This window comes from Cariama cristata, unplaced genomic scaffold (assembly GCF_000690535.1).
Source record: "Cariama cristata isolate BGI_N322 unplaced genomic scaffold, ASM69053v1 scaffold552, whole genome shotgun sequence".
Lineage (NCBI taxonomy): Eukaryota > Metazoa > Chordata > Aves > Cariamiformes > Cariamidae > Cariama > Cariama cristata.
The window spans coordinates 10,596-33,487 of record NW_009602977.1 but is presented as its reverse complement, the minus strand read 5'-3'; the positions used below and the strand labels follow the sequence as shown (position 1 = coordinate 33,487).

General features: G+C 36.3%; 1 protein-coding gene across 1 annotated transcript; it reads left to right on the top strand.

Moving 5' to 3' along the window:
* Positions 1-1,101: 1,101 nt before the first annotated feature.
* On the top strand, positions 1,102-22,621 carry LOC104157568 (threonine aspartase 1-like; the record flags this gene model as incomplete). Its single annotated transcript, XM_009694961.1, is given in 6 exon segments — positions 1,102-1,166; positions 13,506-13,612; positions 14,684-14,737; positions 14,739-14,774; positions 21,514-21,633; positions 22,543-22,621. Coding segments are annotated over 6 exon segments (461 nt in total), but the record flags the coding sequence as incomplete, so codon positions are not given.
* Between the last annotated feature and the right edge of the window lie 271 nt (positions 22,622-22,892).

The window sequence follows — 22,892 nt, the reverse complement described above, 5'->3', positions numbered from 1 at the left end:
AAGTACCACCTCAAAATACTGCATAACTGAAAGCCGCAGGTGTCGGATACAGCACTGTTAAGAAAACTTCTGACAGCATTAATGCCAATAAATTTGCCGTGTCAATAACGTTCTCAGAAATTGCAGTAGTAGGTGGCCCCAGGGACTACTTTGTAACTGAAATAACTTCTTTAGCCTCACACTCATAAATCTGAAATTGCTGTAAATCCTCAGTCTTTACTTCTTGTGTCCATTAGGCAGTTGTGTTATTCTTATTTCAAAGCGTGATATGAAGTTAAGATTGGAAATAGTTGTCTTTATTGTGTTGCTCTTGTTGGCACTGTTGCGCAGCAGCTTTCTGAAAATGTATGATTTCCAGCTACTACTTTCCCCTTTTCAGGGAATCAGATTAATTTCTTTAAGGGGAAACAGTATAGATAATTGAGACTGACTTTTTTTCCTCTCCCTGAAAGTTACTTGTCTATGTTTGTTTATTGCTATCATTCATTGTCACAACAGTGGGTACTGTCTCAGCACTGTAAAGTGTTCAGTACCGAGTAGAAAATAACCTCTCAGATTGTGGTTTTTTTTTGCAAGTATATTAAAAATTCAGTAGACTTGTCTCATTTGCAAGTGCTTGATAAAATTCTGTGAGATAAACCTTCATCCTTCTAAATGGGGCTTATTTTTAACTTGTTTTGTACTTCTCAAAATACTTCTTGATATTCCTGTGGCATTGGATGACTTTACTGGAAATACCTTACCATTCTCGCCTCATTCATCCCATGTTGTTGGTCCTCAGGATCTTATGAAGTTGTTATAGAGAGCAAGACTCTAGATAGCTTTGTCCTGTGTTAGCTGCAATGAAAAGCTGGTGCTATTTGGTAATTAATTTCAAATTTAATAGCACTTGCTTTTATCCAATACTAAACTTAATGTCAGAGCTGCATAGTCTTTTAATGAAACTACATAAGGTTGCCAAATGTAATTACAGCTGACATTTCTGTGAAATGTAGACAGCTTAGAATTTAAAAATGACCAAACCAAACAGAAAAAATAATTGCAAGAAAAGGGGGATTTGTTATATGGTTTTGTTTAAACTCCCTCTTCTGTGTCTCCTAGCTTTTTAGTTGGTGAAGGAGCTTACAGATGGGCAGTTGATCACGGGATACCAGCATGTCCTCCAGGTATCATGGCTACAAGTGAGTAAACTGGTGGTGTCAGTAGGAAGAACAGGACAGAGTAATTTTAAATAGTGCCTCATATTTTGAGGTTTACATCACTTCACTGTTCTTAACATTTAACTAGCTTATGGTATCATGGTATATAAGGATGGTTTAAGTTTACTAATTTTCTATTAAGTAGCTAAATAGAAAAAATTATAAACTATTATTTCAGCTGCATGTTAGCAACATCTAATTCAAGTGAATTTGTGATTCTAGGATTAAATCCAATGAAGGACTTGTCTTATTGAAACGTAGGCTTGTTAACGGCTCAGTCCTGCAAGTTTCTGGTTGTGATCCATCTTGGATCTTAGATCCAAGCACCAACTAGCCTTGTATCTAAATTCAGCAGGTGCCAGTTTGACTCTCAGATTCCGTAGTTACACCCATCTCTGAGTCTTTTTCCAGAATTGCTCTGGTCTAAACAGGCTGTCAAATTAACTTGCCTTTTTTTAACCTAGGTAGGCTTTGCTTCATCTAATATGGTAGAATAACCCAATTCAGAAAATAGGCATGGATTATACTGTATATTAGCAGTAGTCAAGTCTCTTACAAAAATTTTTTTTCTTAAAATAGAAGAAGCGATTATGTTATATTGATACACCATCTATAAATTAGGCTAAAAATTAGTGCACTTACCCATGAAAAGGAGGATGTGGCTCCCCTTTCTTCTCTTCTTCAGTCCCTCTCCCTTTTGGAAAGTGCTGTTACTACTAGCCTGTAGTTTGCTACGGGTGAGAGCATGCCCTGCGCTTCCTGTTGAAGTTATGCAGGAAAGAAATCAGAGATCATTACCCAAAGAAGACAGAGAACACAGAAGATTACAGAATGCTTCTTTATTTTACAGTAAACAGTATTACTGCATTAAATATATGAGTGATTCCTAAACCAGAGGTTGAAACCCAGGGTTCCCATTAAGGCTTTTATTGGGTCTAGTTCTAAATGTAGATAAATATCCAGAAACTGCAGTTCTAAGTTGCTAATACTCAGTGCTTAAATGTAACCCCTGAAACAGTGGCACCATTTTAATTGATCATGCCAATTTTCATACATATTCATGATGCATTTCATTTTGAACAGAAAGTTTTGATTTCTAGTTCCACACGACTGAAACTTTTGCCCTACCCATTTGCTGTCCAAAACAGCATTTGCAGAACACCTTTATTTCTATGACTCTTTCTAGAGTAAAAACACTGAAAGCTTGGCATTTTTTTTGTGTTTGTTTTAAAGAAAATAGTTGCTACTTATGTGTAGGAGATACTCCAGAAGGGAGGTTTCTTGACTGATTCTGTTGCATGCACAAGTTTCCGTTGTTTCTAGTACCAGTGTGTTTCTGTTGTGACAGAGATTATTAGATTGTAACATTAATTGCCAGATGTTATCTTACTAGCTAATATGCACCCTGGTCAGAGCAAATCTACATGTTATGGCTTAAAAATAAGGATGACCACTGATAGTTTGGTTTACCTAACCCAGACTATGAATTTTTTGTTGGAGAAACCTGAGAAGACTGATCCTAGCCAATATATTTTCACAAACCTGCTCCAAAACACTAGTGATTTCTCTTTGTCTCCTCAGTACATTCAGCATCCTTCTATTTAGCAAAACATTTTGTGTTAGAACGATTAAAACAACCAGGACTGGGAAGTTAATCCTATTGCAAAGTCAATGCAGAAATGCCATTTGTTGTTGCAAATTTAATGAAAAAAATACTGGTACTGGAGTTGCCAACCCCTTTCCACTTCCCACACCCTTCACTTTCACCCGGGTTAATACATACTGAAACACTCACATACATCATTGTATGCTTGAGCCATTGCACAGGATGGACCTACTCTAGGAGCAAAGTGGTGCTGTGAAGCAGGCTGTGACTGTTAAGACTTGAGTGTAGACTATGTGAATGTTTTGCTGGAAGAATGGTTTCGGATTAGGTAATTGAAGGATATGCTGAAAAAAATCAGTGACAGGGACTGAGATTTAAGCAGATATTCTTTGTAATACTGAACAAATTACTTAAAACTGAATTTTTCGCAGTTGTTCTCTAATTCTGTTGCTTGACCTTAGCATAAATGATAGTCTATGTCTAACTGGTTTTACTGAAAGGAGATATTTGACTGTTACAGTCTTGTGCTTCAGTTCTTTTTCAACAAAGATGAGATGGCAGTGTCTGCTATTTAAGTGCATAAAATGGATACATAGGAAAACAATATTTAGCTTATGTTAAGACTGCATTATTACCCATTCTAAGAGGCATCTGGGAAAAGATTGCTTGCACAACTTAAAAGTTTCCTAAGATTTGAGTACAGTTAATTTTGCAGTATAATCAGTAATGATAGCATATCTGATTTTTTTTTTTTCTTTAAAGAACCAAGACAACAGCAAGAGAGAGCAAACAAACACCTGAAAAATCAGTTCCAGAAAATGTTATGCTGATTTCCATACCAGTCTTTAGCAAAGGTAGTCTTGTAACGCGTAGACTTCTGGTCAGTGAGACTGGGAAGTAAACATTAACCCAGTGTGTGACAACATGGGATTGTTATAACTGAAAAGAAATTGAAAACTGTCTCACAGGTAACATGTAATAAAGCCAAAATACTTTTTCAAATGTTACCAGGAGAGGGGAAGTTAGACATGCTTAAGAAACAATTAAAGAGGATATTGATTCCAAGCAAGCACAAGATCTCATCTGAAGCAAACTATTGCATTAAATAGTGTAACAAACTTCAAAAAACCAGGAGACTTTTTGACTATGTTTGCTACAATTGCTATGGTAGAGTTTGCATGGAGAATTGGGGGTAAATAAACTTGGAATTACGTGACTGTTGAATAGCTCTGTAAAATGAAGAACTGAAGTAATTGCCAAACATCAGGAAAATATGTTTAGTAACTTAATTATAAAAAAGCAAACCCAACTTCCCAGAAAACCCTAATCCAGATCTTAGACATGTACTTAATAAGTATTAGCAGGGAGAAGTAGGTGCATATGTTTTGGCTTCTCTGTGCTACACATGGAAAATATATTCTTGAAGTCACATTATTCTGTCTCCCTTTTCCCGGACCTGAGATGACAAGAGTAATGTTATATACATGCTGTAAGACTGAGGGATTGTGTGGTTGGCTTTGCATGGGATGGAGCTCTCCATATAATTGGTAACAAAGAAAGTTGCATGATCAGCTTTGTGGTCACACTCCATAATTCTCTCAGAGCTATCCAAATATCTAAGCACCAAACTGAAATCATGTTTTAAACCATGTTACTTGTTGAACTACATCAAGGTTATGTCAAGACTCACCTGCTTTGTCTTCTTTGGTTTGCCAAATGTGCAAGGAAATGGGATTTCTACCATTTGTAGAGATCTGGTGGCTTTCCAATGTAGTGAGTGGGTGGTGGGGTTTTTTTGTTTGGTGTTGTTTTTTTGGTGTTTTTTTTTTTAACAAAAACTGAAATGTCATCTGCCTGTGTTGCCTACAGTCTGCAAGAAAGCTGAATTTATTAATTCCTGCCAATACTAGAACCCATACTAGCCTATGCTAGAGCTTTGTTACCCTGTGCTAGAGAGACTGCTTTGAAAGTGTGATCAAAGTGTTGAGTGTAATTACAGTTTAGAAATGCTAATTTACTGTATCATACAACCTTTTATAAATGTTAAGAAGTATACTTTACTCAAGTAGGCAACATGAGTGTGAGGTACCTCTTCAACTATCAATATCTGTGCCTGTACTAGTAATAACCCAAACACTTTTATCTGAATTTTGCAGTTCAGCCTGTAGTAGATAGATGTGAAGTAGCTGGTTTGACAAAGATAACGTGGTGTAAGACAGCATCTTAGAATTGCTTACAATGTTAAGTCTTCAAAGGGAAAGGGAAGGAAGGTAACTACTCATGCAGCGAGCTTGTACCTCTAACAGTGTGGAAGTGACCGTAAGTACTTCAGTAAGTTATATTACAGAAGAACAAAAGTAGCTGCAGTGGATCCAAATAGCTTGGTAACTGGAATCCAAAAGTGGCCACAAATGATGCTTAAGGAAGACTATAAGAACAGAGCAAATGTATACTTTGCTTTCCCTGCCCCATTTGCGATCCCAGACTCTAAATTCCTGACTTGTGACTGGTTCCTGCATACATGGAGATAATTGGTGGCATTTTCTGCCGTGAAATTGTTGTTTCCTCTTCAGCCCATATTCATTTCTAGCATGTGCAAAAACCTGTACAACTATTGGTTGTTGAAGAACTGCCTCTTTTTCATTATTTTGAGACTTGCTGAATAGAATCTGCTGTTTTATTCAGGTCACTACTCAGAATCTTTCTTCAGTCAAGTTGTCTTCTTACCTTGAATAACTTAGTATCATCAGTAAAAACATCTTGTTGTTGATCAAAGTAAGTGCTACTATAGGTTGGTTTGGCATTCCACTTATAACAGGCCATTTATTTACTCATACTTCGTTTTACTTTTTTTAACCAATTTTTTGTATGCAAGAAAATTCCCTTTTATCTTTTGGCTGCTTGGATTCTTTAGTGAGAGAGAGCCTTTTCTAGGTAAGTGGCACGCAGATTGTCATACTTCTAGTGTCCCGTTTGTCTCCCTGTCCACCAGTATTGCCCAGCTAGCCTGGCTGTCCTCCTCACGCCACTCCCAGTTCTTTTCTCCGCTTCATTATTACTGCACGAAGAAAGCCACATTGCTGGAACTGTGCCACAAGGTTCAGGCAGTGGCTCAGACCATGTTTTGTTCCGTTGTTTTTAGGGTGAGAATGAAAGAGAGCTGGAGAGAAACTCAAGGGGTTTGGAGATTTGATTCGGAAGCTTGGTTAATCTGAATACGTATCTGGTTTTAGGAAGCTAAGAGGTATCTCTCAGATACAAGGTGCTTGTCTTTTAACAGTAAAAGTTGCTACCTTTGTTCCATAATATGCAAAGTAAATGAGCTCTCTTAAGAGTATGTTTTTCACTGGCAATAAAACAAAAAAAGAGGGGGACTGGGGGAAAGGCCAGACATGATGTAAATCCTCCTTGGAATTGGACGTAATATGTAGGTCCACTTGCAGTTCTGAAATCTGAACAGCCAACTGCAGCCAATAGAACGGCTGTAAGTTAGCCGGGAAAAAAGGTTGAGGCAAAGTATGCAGAGATGCTTTGAATGCAAATCTTCCAGGGAGCAGGAAAGGCAGCTTGATTGGAAAAAAGAAATTTCTTCCAGGAATTAGTAAGAATTGGTATGTCCAGCAACAGTTTACCCTGAGTTCTTGTTATAAAGAAAAAATCTGTATAATAGTGCTCTGAGAAAGATATGTTATTTGTTTTATATGCTTTTGATGCTAAGTGCATTTTGTTATTTTTTCCCATTCCTGTTTCTGTCTCTGTCAAAGTATGGCAGCACAGGAAGTAGCATTAGTAGTCTTTGGTCCCAACACAAGCGTAAGTGGTGTTAATTTGTCATTTAAAATAGCTTTGTTAAAATGAAATTTATTTTTGTCTGTCTGTTTTTATTTGTGCCATTTATTTTAGCAACTACTCAACAGAATTCTTCACTGGATCATTTTAATTCTTGTGGGTTAACTAATTTCCTAGTATATTCATTTTCATTTGCTTCTCTCCAATAGTTGCATTCTCTTTTAATATGGAATAGAGAGATAAAATGCGGAAAGTTCTCCTTTCTGGTTCTTTTGATTGACTATAACAAATGTCTGCCAGGGGGTGCTATATGATTGGTCAGAGCTCAATCTGTACTTCAAAGATTTAAAAATATTCTTAGATTTTTTCTTAGTATTTTCAATTTACAGTTGGCTTTTAAACAAGGATTACTGAACACTCATAGGTTGCATAATAATTTGTTATGCCTGTAATAGAAACATTAGAGTTTGTGTTTGTGTTCCCAGCGTGCTGTTCCACCACTGTAAATAGGAAGGTTTGAGTATTGTCCTGAACTTGATTTGTGATTTAGTGGTGCTAGAAATTTGTATTTGTTACTTCTTTTGAAAACTTAATTGTTCAGTTAAATATTTTCTGAATTTTCAACCTAACCTGAAAATATGTAAGGGAATAGACGTGGCTGATAAAAGCATGGGAATTTTAAGGAAACAAAGACTTTTTACTGAAAATGTTTTACATAAACTTTGGGCAAGAAAAGTTAGTGTATTATAATAAACAGCCTGTCAGCTACAGGCCCATTTAAAGTACACAGAGCTAGAATTAACAAGTAGATACGTATCAATTTGACCCTTCTTTTTTTTTTTTTTTAAAAAAAAGTATCTTAGTCTTGCATTTTCTTCTGTATGTACAATTCAGTAGTTTCAAGGACTCCATGAAAGGGACAATTCTAATTTTCTCTAACAATTTTACTCTTACTTCTGTTGTCTGGATCATTTCTAATGGGCTGTGAAAGATGACTAAGAAAAAGTTCTGAAGGGCTCTGTGGAGTGGGGAATACAGTTACCTTTAGTTTACTTAGTCACTGTATCATTATATAACAGAACTATCAAGATTTTTGGTTAAATTTTTACTTGTACATAGTATAACGGTAAAAGGAGTTATGGGAATGATCAGACCGCCAGAGTGCCAACAGGATTAGTACAAGAGGCGAGTAATTGATGTGGAAGTTTTATGGCAAACAAGTGGTACACAGATGACATCTCTGAACTGACTCAGAGACTGATGATCTCTTTCTTTTTCTTCCACTGACCCGCTTGCTGAAAATTACTTTCTCATCTCTTTCTGTTAAGTGGTGATAACAATGTAAAAATCCTGTATAAAAGCTGTATTTATCGTCTAACCATGATAATGTAGGAGATGGATCTTGTGCTAATGAAGTACGTAATGAAGGTCTTGTGGTCCTTTCTCGTCAGAGTACCCAGTAACACTGGAACCTTTTGAAAATGGGAAAATCTATAATGGTCTTAACTTTGAGCAAGATGTGCCTGTGAGATATTTTTTTTTTTCCCTGCATTTATCGATAATACATCATATTATCAAGCACACATTCTGACAATATGTCCGCTAATACCAACCTCTCATGCAGGCGAGTGGCGTTGAGCAGGGGCTACTTCCATCTGTTCTGTGCTGAGCTGCTGAGCCTTCTCCGTGGCAAACCCGTACACTATCTCAACTTCTACAACTCTGCCATGACCAAGTATTCCACCCAGTGCTTCCACCGTCTTCCACAGTTAGACCCAAAAATGCAGTGCATTTAAGTACAGAGTACATGCGGGTAGCTCCTGTTGGTACCTTGCGGGGTGAAAGGAGAATGTGGAGGACTGGGAAGATATTTTCAGATCCTTGAAGATTATTCATTGTTAAAGAGGCACACCGTGCTGCATTGCAGGGACATGTGATAAATACGGTAAATGTAAGACTGAAGTCCTGAGCTTTTAATAATATTCTAGTTCTGATGTGCTTCTGTTGTCAATCGTTACATGTCTTTAATCTGGATGAGGCCTGAGCATGGCGTTTAAACACTAACAGACAATAATTTTGTAAAGCTGGGGGGTTTTTTGTTCTTGTTTTTTTCTTCCTCTCCCAGCAGCTCTAAAGTAGTTTTATTTATGACAATATGTACATAAATGAGAAAGCAAAACATAATGCCTGGTTGTACTCTGTGACTTCCAAGATGCAATTCTTTTAAGAATGAGTTTGAGCATACATGCTCTTACTATGTGGCGTAGTAGTTGTCAGGGACTTTTATCTGAAAGCACATATTTGATTTTCGTCTAAACTTTTATGTTCTTGAGCAAAATCAAAGTGTGTTGTACTAAATACCTTTCCATAGATTCCAACAACAATACCTCTGGGCTGTGATGCAAGAATTTTTCAAACTAAAATTCCATCCACTCCTTTACCTCTTTTTCTAGCTTCCTCCCCTCCCCAGTCAATAAGCTCTTCCTCTCTTGCTTCCCTTTCTCCTTGGCCTAGGCAACATCAGGCTGATGTAGCTATATTGCATTTGTTTTAGGAAAACATGCCTGTCTTCAACACTGTGTTGTGTCCTTTTCCTCTTCTCAACCTTGGAATATGCTGTCTTGTTGGAGAAGGTGAGAGTGTTTTTTTGTACTGTCATTTAGGACAAATGAAATTTCTTAGCATCCTTGCACCACAAAGTTGAGGTTTTGTTTTAGATTTAATGTGAATTATGAACTTAAACTGCATGTAGGCATTTTCCTTCTGTGTATAGTGCTTATTTTCAAAATAATTTTTCAGTGGGTTGTTTTTCCATGTTATCTCTGCATCGTTAACCAAGCACATTTGAATCCTGCTTTTTTTTTTAGTTCATAAAGTGTTTTACCGAACTGAAAACCCCATAATATATTCTTTGTCAAGGACCAAACTTACAGGATGTTTTCAGAAAACATTAATTTCTTCTTTCATTTGTTTAGTGTGAAGCTTGCTTGTGTTTTGTAGTTTCATTTGTCATTAATAAAACAAGACAAAGCAACCAGAGTACTAGCCAGTTTAACGGCATTTATAGTGGTTTTACATAGAACATCGCAAAGGCAGGAATAAACTGAGGGCAGGCAGCCTTTCACTTGCTATTAGTCTTTATTCCCGGGGGTGGGTGGGGGTGTGTGTGTAAAATTTAAGATTCAAGACATTTTATTTTTAACTGATCATCTGAAGTTGGGCATAAATCTATGTCAGAGGAAAAAAGAAGTTGCTAGGTTTTGTTTTACAAACTGGTCCTTTATTTCATAGTTCTTTGATTGCTTTGGAAGTATTATCTATTTTATCCTGCTAAGAGGAATTGATAATCACTGATAATAATTATTTTCTGTTAATAATGAAAGACAATTATTTGTTAGTCCTTTCTAAAACAAAATCTTCAACTTTCAGATGAAAATTAATCCTAATGACTGTTCTGAATTTGAATGGAGCCTGAGTGCAAGAATTTCCACTCTGGGGGAAGTCTAAATAGACTTTCTTTCCCGCACAGTATGGAAAAGTATGACATTTCATGCTAAACTGAAAAAAACTTAAGAGTGATTGAATTAATACATTAATTCATCTAAGTAATTCTGGGAAGGGAGGCATGATATTAAAAAAACTACCCTCTTCCACCCATGAAAAAGAACTTCCCCAAAACAATCCCCCCCAGACCCTCAGCTGTTTCTGACCAAAATTCATGTCACCTGGAAGTACAGAACAGTGACTGGCACCTCTCTAATATTGCTCTCTACTGTAACAGTATGAACTTTCCGATGTGATAAGTGTTACAGTATCTGTCATGATAGGAGCTGATGATTAAATTTCATGGATATTGTGATGGAGGAAGCTGGGAAAGTTTGTGTGTTTTACTAGGCAAACATGCTAGCTTCCTTAACCTAAACTGTTCTGTGTCTGTGCATTTAAGTGGTATGTTACTTAGTTATGGTGATGTGTGATGCGCAGGGATTGGATCATAGAGGACTGACGTAATTTAGAACATGTGAGGTTTTGTCTAATTTAAAAAAAAAAAAGTTAAATTTTTGTTTAACATGAGGTTGATTAAATATTGGAACAGAGACCCAGAGGAGTTGAGAAATCTCCATCCTTGAAGATATTCAAAACTTGACAAGTTCCTACGCAGCCCTTTTGAATTGGACTTGCTTTGCCTGGGAGGTTGGACTACATGACCTTCTAAGATCCCTTCCAGCCTACAGCATTGTATGTTACTAGAAAACTTCCTTCATCTGTCTGTCTGACATGGTCCAAGATATGCAAAAAATGCATGGCACAGCATCTCCTGGGGCTCTGGATATCTGATCATCCAGTAAAAGAGTCCTTGGTGCACTACAGCACTTCTGCCATGTATGAGACGAGCAAAGTAAGAAAAGCAATAGAGAGAAAATTCATGACAAGTCTTTACCCCAGCATAGGGTTGAACGGCAGTTGTGGTATCCAGGAACTGAAAATATTTCTGACACATGGGGACTAAGCACAGTTTTTTGTTAGCTAAAATTATTGCTTTGTAGGATAGAGTCATCCGTTCTGTAATCGTGGACAAGATGGGACATTGCTAGCCTAATTTCATTTACGATATTTCTTATTGCCTAGTAAAATGTGTACTTCTTTGTTAATAATGACCTGTTTTCTGCCCTCTATTTTCTAACTTACTGATACCACAATGCGGATAAGAAGTTACTGTTAACAATTAGATCCCTCAAAGCAAATCTTCAGGTTTTTTTTTCTTGTTTTGAAAAGACAAACAGAATCTTAAAGCACAAGGTAAACTCTGCAAATTGTTTAATTGCTTAGCTAGATACTGAAGACTTAACTGAATGAAACATCTCTCTTAAGCTTGGAGAATTTCATATATTGTGGAAAAAATGGCAGGATAAGTAGCAACGAAGGTATAGTTCGAGTGATGATGCTGAGAGGCCATACAGCAACACTCTGTCACTGGCAGGGCAGCTTGGAACTAGCCCATGTGTTCTCTAGTTTTAATGTCATCTTTGTGCATATATTTGAACTGGTAAACATGCAAATACTGCAGAAGGTTTCAGAATCTGATGCTAGCATTAGATTCTGGAGTACAAGGAAGACGTCTTGGGTTCAGGTTTTCATGTATGGGCTCCCACACCCTTGTATTTGTCTTGCTTCTCTAGGTACACCTTTTTTCTGAATTGGCAGGAGGCAATGGCAGCAGTAGATAACGGGCTTAGGCATATTTATCCTCATCTAATACATACCTTTGATAAGTACCAAGGCCAGACACAATTATTTCTTGCCCATATTGTGGCTCTGCCCTTAGCTATTTGCTATATTTATTGAAGTCATGTCAATTTACAAGTTATACTGTTTAAAAATTCTGTTAAAAGCAATGTGCTGGCTTGGTTTATTTTGAGGCACTTCTGTTTAACAAATTCTTGATCTGTGTGAGTTTTTTGTTTGTTTGTTCTTCCCCATCCTCAATTAGTACTAGACTAAAACGATTCTTTGTCTGCTCCCCCTTATCAGGTGTTTTTTTTTTTACCTTTTGGACCTCATTTCAAACATAGAAATGTGTTGTCCAAAGTAGCTGCGTTTAATCAGCTCTGTATGGTAGAAAGAGTTCCTTCCTTGGTGATGGCAGATTAATCTGTGTTTACAATTTAAAAAAAAAGGTATTTGTTAGTGTTTTGGAGAGAAATGCCATCTTTCTCATTACTTTTAGGTTATATACTTGAACTGTGGTAGTTTAAAGGTCCAGTTTTATGTACTTATAAACAGGTTTAAAGGAGAGCTCACGAGGTGATTTTGGCACCTGCACGGGCAAGTTTCAAAGAAGCAAAATGCTCACTGTGTGTGTACTTTGTGAGACTTGTAAATGAAAGCGTTGTGTTCTGTTGGCTCTGCAATATTGATTTTATTCATAGACTGTTCTTGCAGCGATTCCAGTGTTCTGAATAATAGCTATGTAGCTATATTCAGAATTTCATTTAAAATGATGGTTTTTAAGGCTTACAGATTAAATAGGAAACCTATGCTTTTTAACTTCCATTGAATTTGTGACTTACTTGTGTATACCTCTGCCCTCCTAATAGCTTGATTTTGCATGACTAAAGTGACAAAAGACATTTTCCCCCTCTCTTCTTTTCTCTACATTTCAAAGAGGATGTTAAAACAATCTGTGGATAGTATTAAGTCAAAACTAATTTAAACTAAATATGTCAATATCTGTAATTTTTTTCATGAACTGAAACTTCTAAAATGGGAACATGTCATTTTGGTCTCTTAAGCATACCAATTTTTATTTTTTTTTTTACTCCACTTTAGAGAACAGTTCCTTTCTGAATGTGGGACTTAGATGTGGAAAATACATGTTTGTCTTTTCAAGACCTAGGTGGTCTTTAGACTGTGTTGGATTATGGAACAGAAAAATATTGCTAGACTATTGTGTGGCTTTAAATATATGGGTAAACATACAGATATGCAATTAAGGTAATAAAGTAGTAGTCTAATTTTACAGATATCAGAATGAGCTCACATGGTATCTATTTACTTGGCAGCAGTCAAAAACAATAATTTTAACACAAGCCACTTATTCCATTCTTGTCTGTGCAGTGCTGCTTCTTTGCCAAACAGAGATATTTAGAGCAACATAGCTTCCATATGTGTTCAGCGACTTGTTTCTACTAGATATTTTACCCATCACTGTTGCTGAACAATAGCACAGCTTTTACACTTAGGGAAAGTAACATCTTGTGCTGAAACTTAAATACTTAGTTGTTGGCTTTTGTATTGATGCTTTTTTCATCAGTAAAAACGTGGGGGATGAGACCTCCAAAATGTCAACTTACCAATATTTGTTTAAATTAAATAAATTTTACTTAAACACTTTTGAACTATTTTTATAGGGTTTAGTTTAGCAGCTTTTAAGAGGAACAAGAGGAAGCTGGAGTTGGCTGAAAAGGTGGAAACAGATCTCATTCAACTAAAGAAAAGAAGACAATCAAATGAAAAGGTTAGTTCCTGTTTAAAGTTTTGTTGTGTCATCCTAAACTTACAGCTGATTGCTAATAAATTTCATGCTGTATATGGTCAGACTAATGTAGCATCAGAAGCTATTCCTCCTTTACCATCCTAATGTTTAGATGATATAATGGTAACTTAGTGCACTTAAAACTTTCTGCCTTGCTATTTGAAAACCAAACTGTCACTTTGTATCTTGTTTGTGCTATGACAATTATTTTGCTCATTTTGAACTGGAAATATGACAAAAGTAAACACAACCAGATAATTATTTTACTGAAACATTTTCTTTAGCTTGGGATCTCTGTCACTGTTTCCCACTTTTTAATGTTTCCTGAGCGCACTGCATTATGAAGCTGAAATTGGTGAAATTTGAAATATCAGGTAGGTAAACATGTGCATCTGTGCATGCATCTAGCATTGACCTGGCCCATATTACTTGTACTATAAAAACTATTAAGATTCCCTCTGTTCCCCTCACTCTTAGTTTGAATTTGGAGCCTTTGTTACCATTTGAGAATGTCAATCACAGTATTTGTGTTTACTGTTGAATATCAAAGCATAGCTCATTAAATTAAATGCCTATGCTTTATTTGGCACCTGTGGGCTTTTGGATTGGCCATTTGTCTTTGCTTTGGTAAGCTGACTGACCACTGCCTTGTGTAGTTGCATATGTTGATATAAATAACCTATAAATCCCAGAGAATTGACAAAAAAAAAAATATTCTCTGTAGTCCTTGCAAATGCAAACCAGTGATAAATTAGGCATTTTTCTTCTGTGTTCTTAGATAAGAAGTTTTCCCTAGCAGGGTGTTAGTTTTCTATTTTCAAAGAGATAAGACCCATAAAGGAAGTAAGGATAGAGGGAGGGGAAAAAGTTAGTTACTCATTTTGAAACATTACAGGACTTCCGGTACCTCCTTATGAAACTCACGCTGTTAAATTGTAACTGAGGGAGGAGAGATCTCTGTACAGCATTAATGTTCATGTAATAAGGGGCAAGTCAATGCTTGAAATATATGCCAATGCATGAGCTTACCCACCTGCAATTTGAAATTTCAAGGGCTCCAGAGTCATGTGCAGCGCTTGTGGGAGACCTCCAAAGGCCAATGATGGTAGGTAAAGGAGGGGATCAAATAGAGCTCTACTCACTGGTAAGTAATCCAGTAACATAACACACTGGTTTTGTCAACTTTCTGGGCACGTCTTGTGCATGGAGGGACGATGAAAACCAAACCATGCTATCAATGTAGAATGCTTGTGTTATCCACACCACACAGTGTAAGATAATTGCAGCCTTACAGGAAGTTTAGTTTTTCAAAACGAAATAGAAATGAAAAATCAAGTTCTACAGGAGCAAATTCTGAAAAAAAAAAAAAAGTAAAAATAATAATTTGAATGATTCTCTCTAAGCTAGTGGAAAAGCATCCTTTAGCAAGGATGAGGTGCATGATTTGTCATCCCAAAACTCGTACTGTCAAAGCTGAGTGCTTATAAAAGGTTTAAAAATAATTGTTTAAAAGCCATTTAAATTTGTGAATAATTGTAAGTTTATCTTCTTGTCAAAGTTAAGCTTTAATTGATAAATACTCATTTAATTTTTTTATTTGCTGTGCTTTTTTGGAGCTACAGACCTGTCCCTTTCAGCAGAACTTCATAGCTGTTTTATCATCTAGTTTGACTCCCTGGCTTCAACCCTATGCTGCAGCTTAGCTCACGTGCATCTGTTGCCAGTACTGCACAGTTGTTATAAATTCTGGTCATTTTTTTTGTCTATGAAATTTTAGAAGTTGGGAGAAGAGCAAGATAGAAAGGATGTTATCAAAGTTGAAGTTGAATGGAAATCACAACTGAAAGGCCTATGTGAAGAGATAGTATTGCAGACCAAAAAAGGCTGAAATTACTTGGAAGTTTTAGCTGCTGATAAATTTCACCAGCTAAAAATAAACAGACAGTTTTAAAAATTAGTTTTCAATAGAAGTAAATTATTCCAAGCTCAAAAGAATGAGAGGCTGTTTAAATTTAGTAAAGATTGTATGGAAAAACTAGCCAGTGTAACTTACTAAAGGACTTTTATTTCCGGAGTAAATGGAATTTTCCCTTTGCTGTATTTTTCATTGTTTACCTGATGTAGGATTTGTAGAAGGTTATGCGATTGCACACAGGAAGATCCATTAATAACTTTCACAACCTCAAAAATCAGTAAAATTGAGAGTTTTTTTTTTTAAGTTGTAGTGACATATATTGATTTACATAGTTAAGAAGTCATTTTTGTTTGTATGTGAATTAACTAAGTGTATTCATAGGGGGACTGGCTATGATGTGTTAATTCAGCGAGATGCCATTCTGAAGTTCTCACTTCAAGCAACAGTAAACATCAGAAGTAAATGTTTGTCGTCTTGCTGTTAACTTGCCTTTTACCAGAGGAAATTGTCGTTGAAAATAGCTTAGTAGCTTCTGCTATTACAAACCTTTTTTAACAGCTATGCTGAAGTTACTTGTAAGAGGAGTTGTCCTCTCCTTGATTTGAATAAGTGGCACTAAGAATTTCTAGTGCACATGGTTATTTTTTCATAGGTTAGTGTTTATAAGTTTTTTATAGCCTAGTTATTTAACTCCATAAATAAGATTATTTAGTTTGAGGTTTATTAAAACTGATTTATTTTTTATCTAGTTTAACATGTGTACTCAAGTATGTGTACAGCACTTTGAATTATATGTGTGGAATCGGCAGTTTCATATTCTTCAACTCCTGTATTGAGACAATAGCACTGAATGTATTTAGAAAAGAAAAATAAATCTGTCTTTGTTCAACGGAAAAACATTATTTTCTTTGAAGCATTTTGTGCATTATAATTTTTGTCATTGATCATCTTGAACATACCACATGAACTTTTAGCCGGTTCCAACTTGAACTCTTTGGGTGAGCCACAGGCAATGCATAGCAATATGCATCATTCCCATTATATATGGCGAACTTCAATCACTTAACTTTTTCCTCAAATCAGGGTTTTTTTTTTTTATGGCTGTGTGAAGGTAATTGTAAGTGTAGGAGTCAACTATGGCAATCCTAGTGTCTGTCTTATTTAGTCTTGCAGTTTGAATGGGAATTTGAATTTTATGCGTTTCCTTTTCCTTAAAAAAGAAAGAAATTTTCTGTCCCACATCCATGCTGAAATGGTCTTTGATAATGCTACTTTTTAGACTCCAAAAGTATACATCAAAATCCATTTAATATGGGAAGAGAAACCTAAAGACTTTTCATCCGTTCCAGTTGAAGTAAAACCAAAACAAAACAACAAATCTCCTCTGTGGAATACCATGTGAAATAATTCCCTCATCTTGAAAATGGAGGTGAGGCAAAATGTTCTGTTTACATGCCAAACAACTATTAAACTCAAAAGGCTAGGGTTGAGTATTGAGCTTTGTATGATTAGATTGTAACTGCCCCTTTTCAAACACATGAATATTGCACCAATCATGCATACCCTGTCAAGATTAGATTTCCATGAGAGTACATCATGCTATGCTGTCAGTTGCCCTAGAGGACAATGTTTCTAGAAATTGGTACGTATGAATTGGTCCCAGTGCTCCCAGAATAGTGACATTTTCGCTTGACTTAAGTGGATTTAGAAGTATTTCTTTAAAATATTAAATAAAATGTTGCTTAAAGGATTGCCTCTCACCTTATTAAATCTTGCAGTAACAAACAGAAATGCTCCATCAAGAACACCTTAAATCTGAGATTTTTAAAAGACCAAAATATATTAATTACTGATACATTATTTTCTAGATAATGCTGTCCACTATTGTGCTCCTCTCTGTTCCCACTTGATCTGTAAAGGGCCAACGTTGGATGTACTAGAAGATTTATGTGTTGCCCTGTTCTTCTTTGAGTAGGAGGATACTGTAAAAAAATATATATTTTTAGGGGAATCTACTTGATCTAATTATCATCAAATATAGAATCCTGTTTATTTCTGTGGATAGTTGGGTAATAGTATATAGATGTTAATTGCTTCAATCTGATTCATTTTACATTTTGTCAGGTATGATGCTCAGAGATGGATTTAATGGTAATTACTTTTCACAGAGTTTCAGAGCAATCTCAAGTCGAGAGGGAGAAGGCCCTCTGTAGGTATCTTTCAGCAGGCATTGGGTAGAACTCTCCTAAACTCTTAATTACTTCCTTAGGGGCTTACAAAATTATGCAGAAGAAGGGAAGGATGAGTTTTCTAAAATACTTAATAGAACTCTGCATTTCTGCAGATGAGCATCTTCCTGCTTTGGGTGCATGTTCTTAGCTAAGTTTGAATATTTGGTCCATGATTTCATGAAACTGACTCCGTTTCCTGTCACAAGGTGCAAATAAATGAAGTAATGTGCGGTCTTACTTTTTACATTGACTTTCAGTTGTTCTCATGTAAAATGTTAACTACATAATAGATTATTTTTAGGCTGCAATATTACATTGTTAAAACCCCCAAACTGCTTTTGCAATGGATGTGTTAGTATGAAGTATTAGCTGAAGTAAGATATGGAATTTGTAATAGATATCACCAAGTAATAATGAAGTTGCCTTTGGAACTTACAAAATTTTTAATCTAAGGTGCTACGTTAATGAATCAAATACATAAAAAGATAAGGGCAAGCAAGCTGGATCTTGTTTAGTCCTTGTTGGACCCATATAGAATTTGGACTTAACTTTAGACTTAATTGTAGTGTTTAAGATATTTCTTTTGATTGTCTTAATACTAGCTTGATGGGGTCCTGTGTTTTTCAGCATTCATATGGTTTGAAGAGATGAAATGTGTGACATTGAAAGTCTTCTCACCAGGTGCATTCTTCCTGGAACTCCTCAGGTGCATAATGGCTTTTTGTATGGAGAAGTACAGGACGGTCCTTTGTTAAATTGTGAGGAGCGCTGCATTTGCTGGTTCAGCAATCATAGGGTTGTCAGAACAGCTTACGTATGTAGAAGACTTTTAGTACTGAACTACAGAATTGATTCATGGTGTCACTTGTAAGTGTGTGAAGTCAATAATGTTGAAATGGGAGCAAACATAAAAATAAGTCTAGAATAGATCCATCAATGCATTTTTCCCATTGGATATGGAATAGAACTGGTCCTCGCTGGTGTTCAGTTTGTTGAGTAAGGATAAATACAGCATCAGCAGTGGTTCTTTTTCTGATCACAAAAAAAGACCCCAAACTTACATTGCTGAGAAGGAAAACAGAAAATTGCTTTGCTTCAGTGATCCAAATTTCCTTCAGAATGTTGTGTGGGCCAGGTTAAAAAAAATGCTTCCCTCAGAAAAGGTTTCCAGCCTCTTAAGTTGCCCCATCTGAAAATAAAATAAGCCAAAGCAAGCAAACTATACCACTGAATGGACAGCAAATACTGATAGTAAATAGATCTTCTTTTAAAGGAAATAATGGTGAAGAAAGTTTCCATGCAACATATACTTGTAAATGCTTGTGGTTTTTTGATTAAAGTATCTTCTAAAAAAAGAAATTAGTAATATAGCTACTGAAGGCAAATATTTTATGCATGTAAGAGCTAAAGTGGAAAATGGATGGCAGATTGAGCAGATAGTTTTACAGATGCTGCAAAGGCGGCTGCAAGCATTTTTTCTTTGCTGTCAGATGATATGGAAAACATACTGATCCATACTGAACCTCATCCTTCTAAAATGTATTTCTGTTCATTATGGGAGCTCCAAGTGTTTGATTTAATATGAATTAAGATTACACAGGTGGCCTTAATTCCGGTACTTCCTAACTTTGATGGGCTTGATTTTCATATCTGTAGTTGTCTATTAATCAAGTTTTTTGTTGTGGGTATAATTTCCTTTGATAAAAGGGGGCAGGGGATGGACAACAAAACCTGCATCGTATTAGTAGTTCTTCTCTATATAGAAATCATAGGATCATAGGAAAATTCATGTTGGGAAGAGCTTTATCCAGTCTGATCTTGAAAACCTCCAAGGATGGGAGTCTGCACCTCCACTGAGCAGCCTGCTCTGCTGCTTAAGACGTTTTCAATCCACTGAATAGTATTGTTCTAACTGGGTTAATAATACCTGAGTTAGGTTGTGACTGGCAGTCCTGGGAGATGTGAAATACATTTGCCTGTGAGGTGTGAAAGAAGGGTTCCTTAATTTTCTTTTACCTTTACAACTTGGAAGGGAATGTATGCTTTTCTTATCCCCTTTGCTCCCATCCTCAAATTGCCTTTCCTTCTCTGACCCTCCCTGATCTTGGTTTTTACCTTCCTCTGCTTTTCAGCTTACTCTTCTTCCCAATGCCAGTTGAGACCCTAGATCTATAATTTTCACACCTCTTTCTTTAAGCAGTTATTCTGCTTTACTGTTAGGACATCCATCTGTTTGTTTTCATATTGAATAAGGTCAGTGCCAGCTTCTGAGTGTTGAACTTGTTCAAGAAGATCTAGGTGTAGGTGAAGAGAAGAAACTTCATATTATTCTGGGTGAAAGCAAAGGATGACATTTCTGCTTAGGAGTTCCAGTTGCTTGAAAAATACTGTAGAACCCTCTAGTGCTGCATTGCTTATTTTTCCTTTTAAGACTGGCACAGTATTAACTCAAGTGTTACCTTTTTAAAATAAGCGTGGCCAGAATATCATCAGCATGAGTATACCAAGAATTCTGCTTCATAAGTGATGTTGTATGCCCAAGGAGATTTTAATTGATGATGGGAACTTGGTAATTTGAAGTTGAATGGTTGGGTCTATGGTTTGTTTGTGGTGTGTTTTTGTTTGTTTGGTTTTTTTTCTTCCTCCCTCTGGATCCTAGTCCAGAAAATACGCATTTATATGAATAACTTAATATCCTTTGGCATAATTTGCTTGGGTAGGTTTATGCAGGATTTTTTTAAGGCAGGTAAGTTTTTATACAGGAAAGATTGATCAGCTAAAGGCTTGAGGGCTTGTGCAACAGCAGCCTTCATCTTTGCAGTATATGATGGATGATGTATCTGTTTTGTTTATTCATTTTATTTTATGTACACTGCATTCTGTGTCCCGTCAAAAGTGTGTGACTGGGCATGAAGTCAGAGTGCCTTGCCCTGGGTTCTGCAGGGAGGGGAACCTAGGGCAGGCCTAGGCAGAGAAGGGAAAACTGCTCGTACTCTTAGAGTGGCTGAATGTGGTGTATTAAGGAAGGGGGGAAGGATGGAAAGATCCAAGGTGAGACACCTGAAGTGTGAGAGAGGAGACAGAGAACTTGCATCAGGAATGAATGCTAAAAGACCCCTGCTCTTAGGGGAGCAAATCTCCTTTGGAAGCAATTGAAGTAAGGGCACTTTTCTAGTGACCCAGAAGGAGCAAAGGGTAATTCGTTTCAACCAGGAATCCACTAGAGATTCCTGAGCTGAGAATGAGTCTGGGAGAAAGAATCTGTCCTAGGGGAGATTTCTTCTGAAGACTTCTGTTTATTGTCTCACTCAGAATATTAGAATTTTCTCTTTAGATTCTCTGAAAATGCCATCTTGAAGCTTTTGGGAAAGGGCTTTTGAGATGGCATCTTTGGAATAAGTTGCTGAATCATTTCTTAGTGGACAAGTGGCTACCACTAAGAAAACAGCATTTTGGGCATTTTTGTGAGTAAAGGCAGGTAATCTAAGCATTGAATGAGTTCTGAGATGTTTATTACCTTCTTGTTTCCTGAGCAGTTTTCTTTGGGTCCTGAAGCAAGAGAGCATTTTGGGAAGATTTATGGCAGCACATTTGGTACAATATGCACGATAACAAATCCATTTTATTGATAGGCTTGTCACTTGGTTTTATGCACGTTAGTTTGCACACTCCTGAGAAGTATAATCTGACTTTAATGTACTATTTTGACTAGTTGTTTCTGTTTGTGTGTCCTGCAGGAGAATGACTCAGGAACATTGGATACAGTTGGTGCAGTTGTTGTTGACCAAGAAGGAAATGTTGCTGCTGCTGTCTCCAGTGGAGGTTTAGCACTAAAGCATCCTGGAAGAGTTGGTCAGGTGATTATATGTTTCCAGTTGGGAATGACCGTTCAGTGTCACGAGCAATTGTGATATTAAGCAAGAGCTGTGATAGCAAACTGATGTTCTTCCTTCCGTCCCATCAAACTCTGAAGGCGTTGTCACAGCATTGGAATGCAAGTTTTGTTTTTAATGTCCTCTATCAGTGTTATAAAACGTTGATAGGTCAGAAGTTGTTCTGCAGTTAGTTACCTTTTGCCAGAGATATTAATAAGTTAATTTCTTGGGCTTAAATACCTCCTTAATACCACAAAGTCTCTTAAATGCTTAGAGTGTGTTTAAATAAGATTTTCATCAATATTTTAGGGAAGCTGTCCTAAATAATTTTTAAATGCTCTTGTGAATTGGTAGAAGTGACAAACATATTAAAAGAACACTTCAGGTATAGGCATTCCTTATTGTTATTAGATGAGGGAATTTTGAGGTGCATCAGAAATGTTATACTCCATTGCTGTACCAGCTGTATTTTTGATTGAGTTTTGCCACTGTCCTGAAAGCAGTTCTCTTTTGAAATGTATTTAAGATTTTCTTTTTGGAATAGCAGAGTGAAAGAGACTTTATATAAATAGGGAACAGCTGGAATTATTTTGTCTTTCGATTTCTGTACCTTCATTTTCTGTAAAGTTGAGTTCGAATACCATACATCTATAATAATCACTCAGTTCCAAAAAACAGTAAAATAAGATGTAGCAAAATGAATTAGAATTGCAATTTTGATTGTTACGATAAAGAAAATCTTTTGTATTAATGCTTGGATTTTTCTTGTTTCTTCTTTTTTGTTGTTGTTGGTTTGAGGTTTTTTAGTGGTTTGGTTTTGTTTTTAAGGGAAGGGAACAAACCAAAACCCTTGTGTACTTAAATTTATGAAAGATGCACTTCTTTTCTTAGGCAGCTCTTTATGGTTGTGGCTGCTGGGCTGAAAATACAGGAGCTCATACCCCTTACTCCACTGCTGTGAGTACTTCAGGTATTTACTACTTTTATAAATATTTCAAAAAGTTGCTATCTTTCGCTGCAATTAGTTTAAAAATTCCAAATAAAGTGTTTCTGTGAATGGTGAGTTAAAATATTAACATTTCCAGACTACACTCTATATTTATATCATTTGTTTACATATAAATATATATATGTCAGTACTGTCTTTAAATCCATAAATTGATTTCTGTTGGTTGCTTATGTTAGTTTTTTACCTTAATTAACAACCATGTGAATTTTTATCCTATTTAAAAGATTTTTGT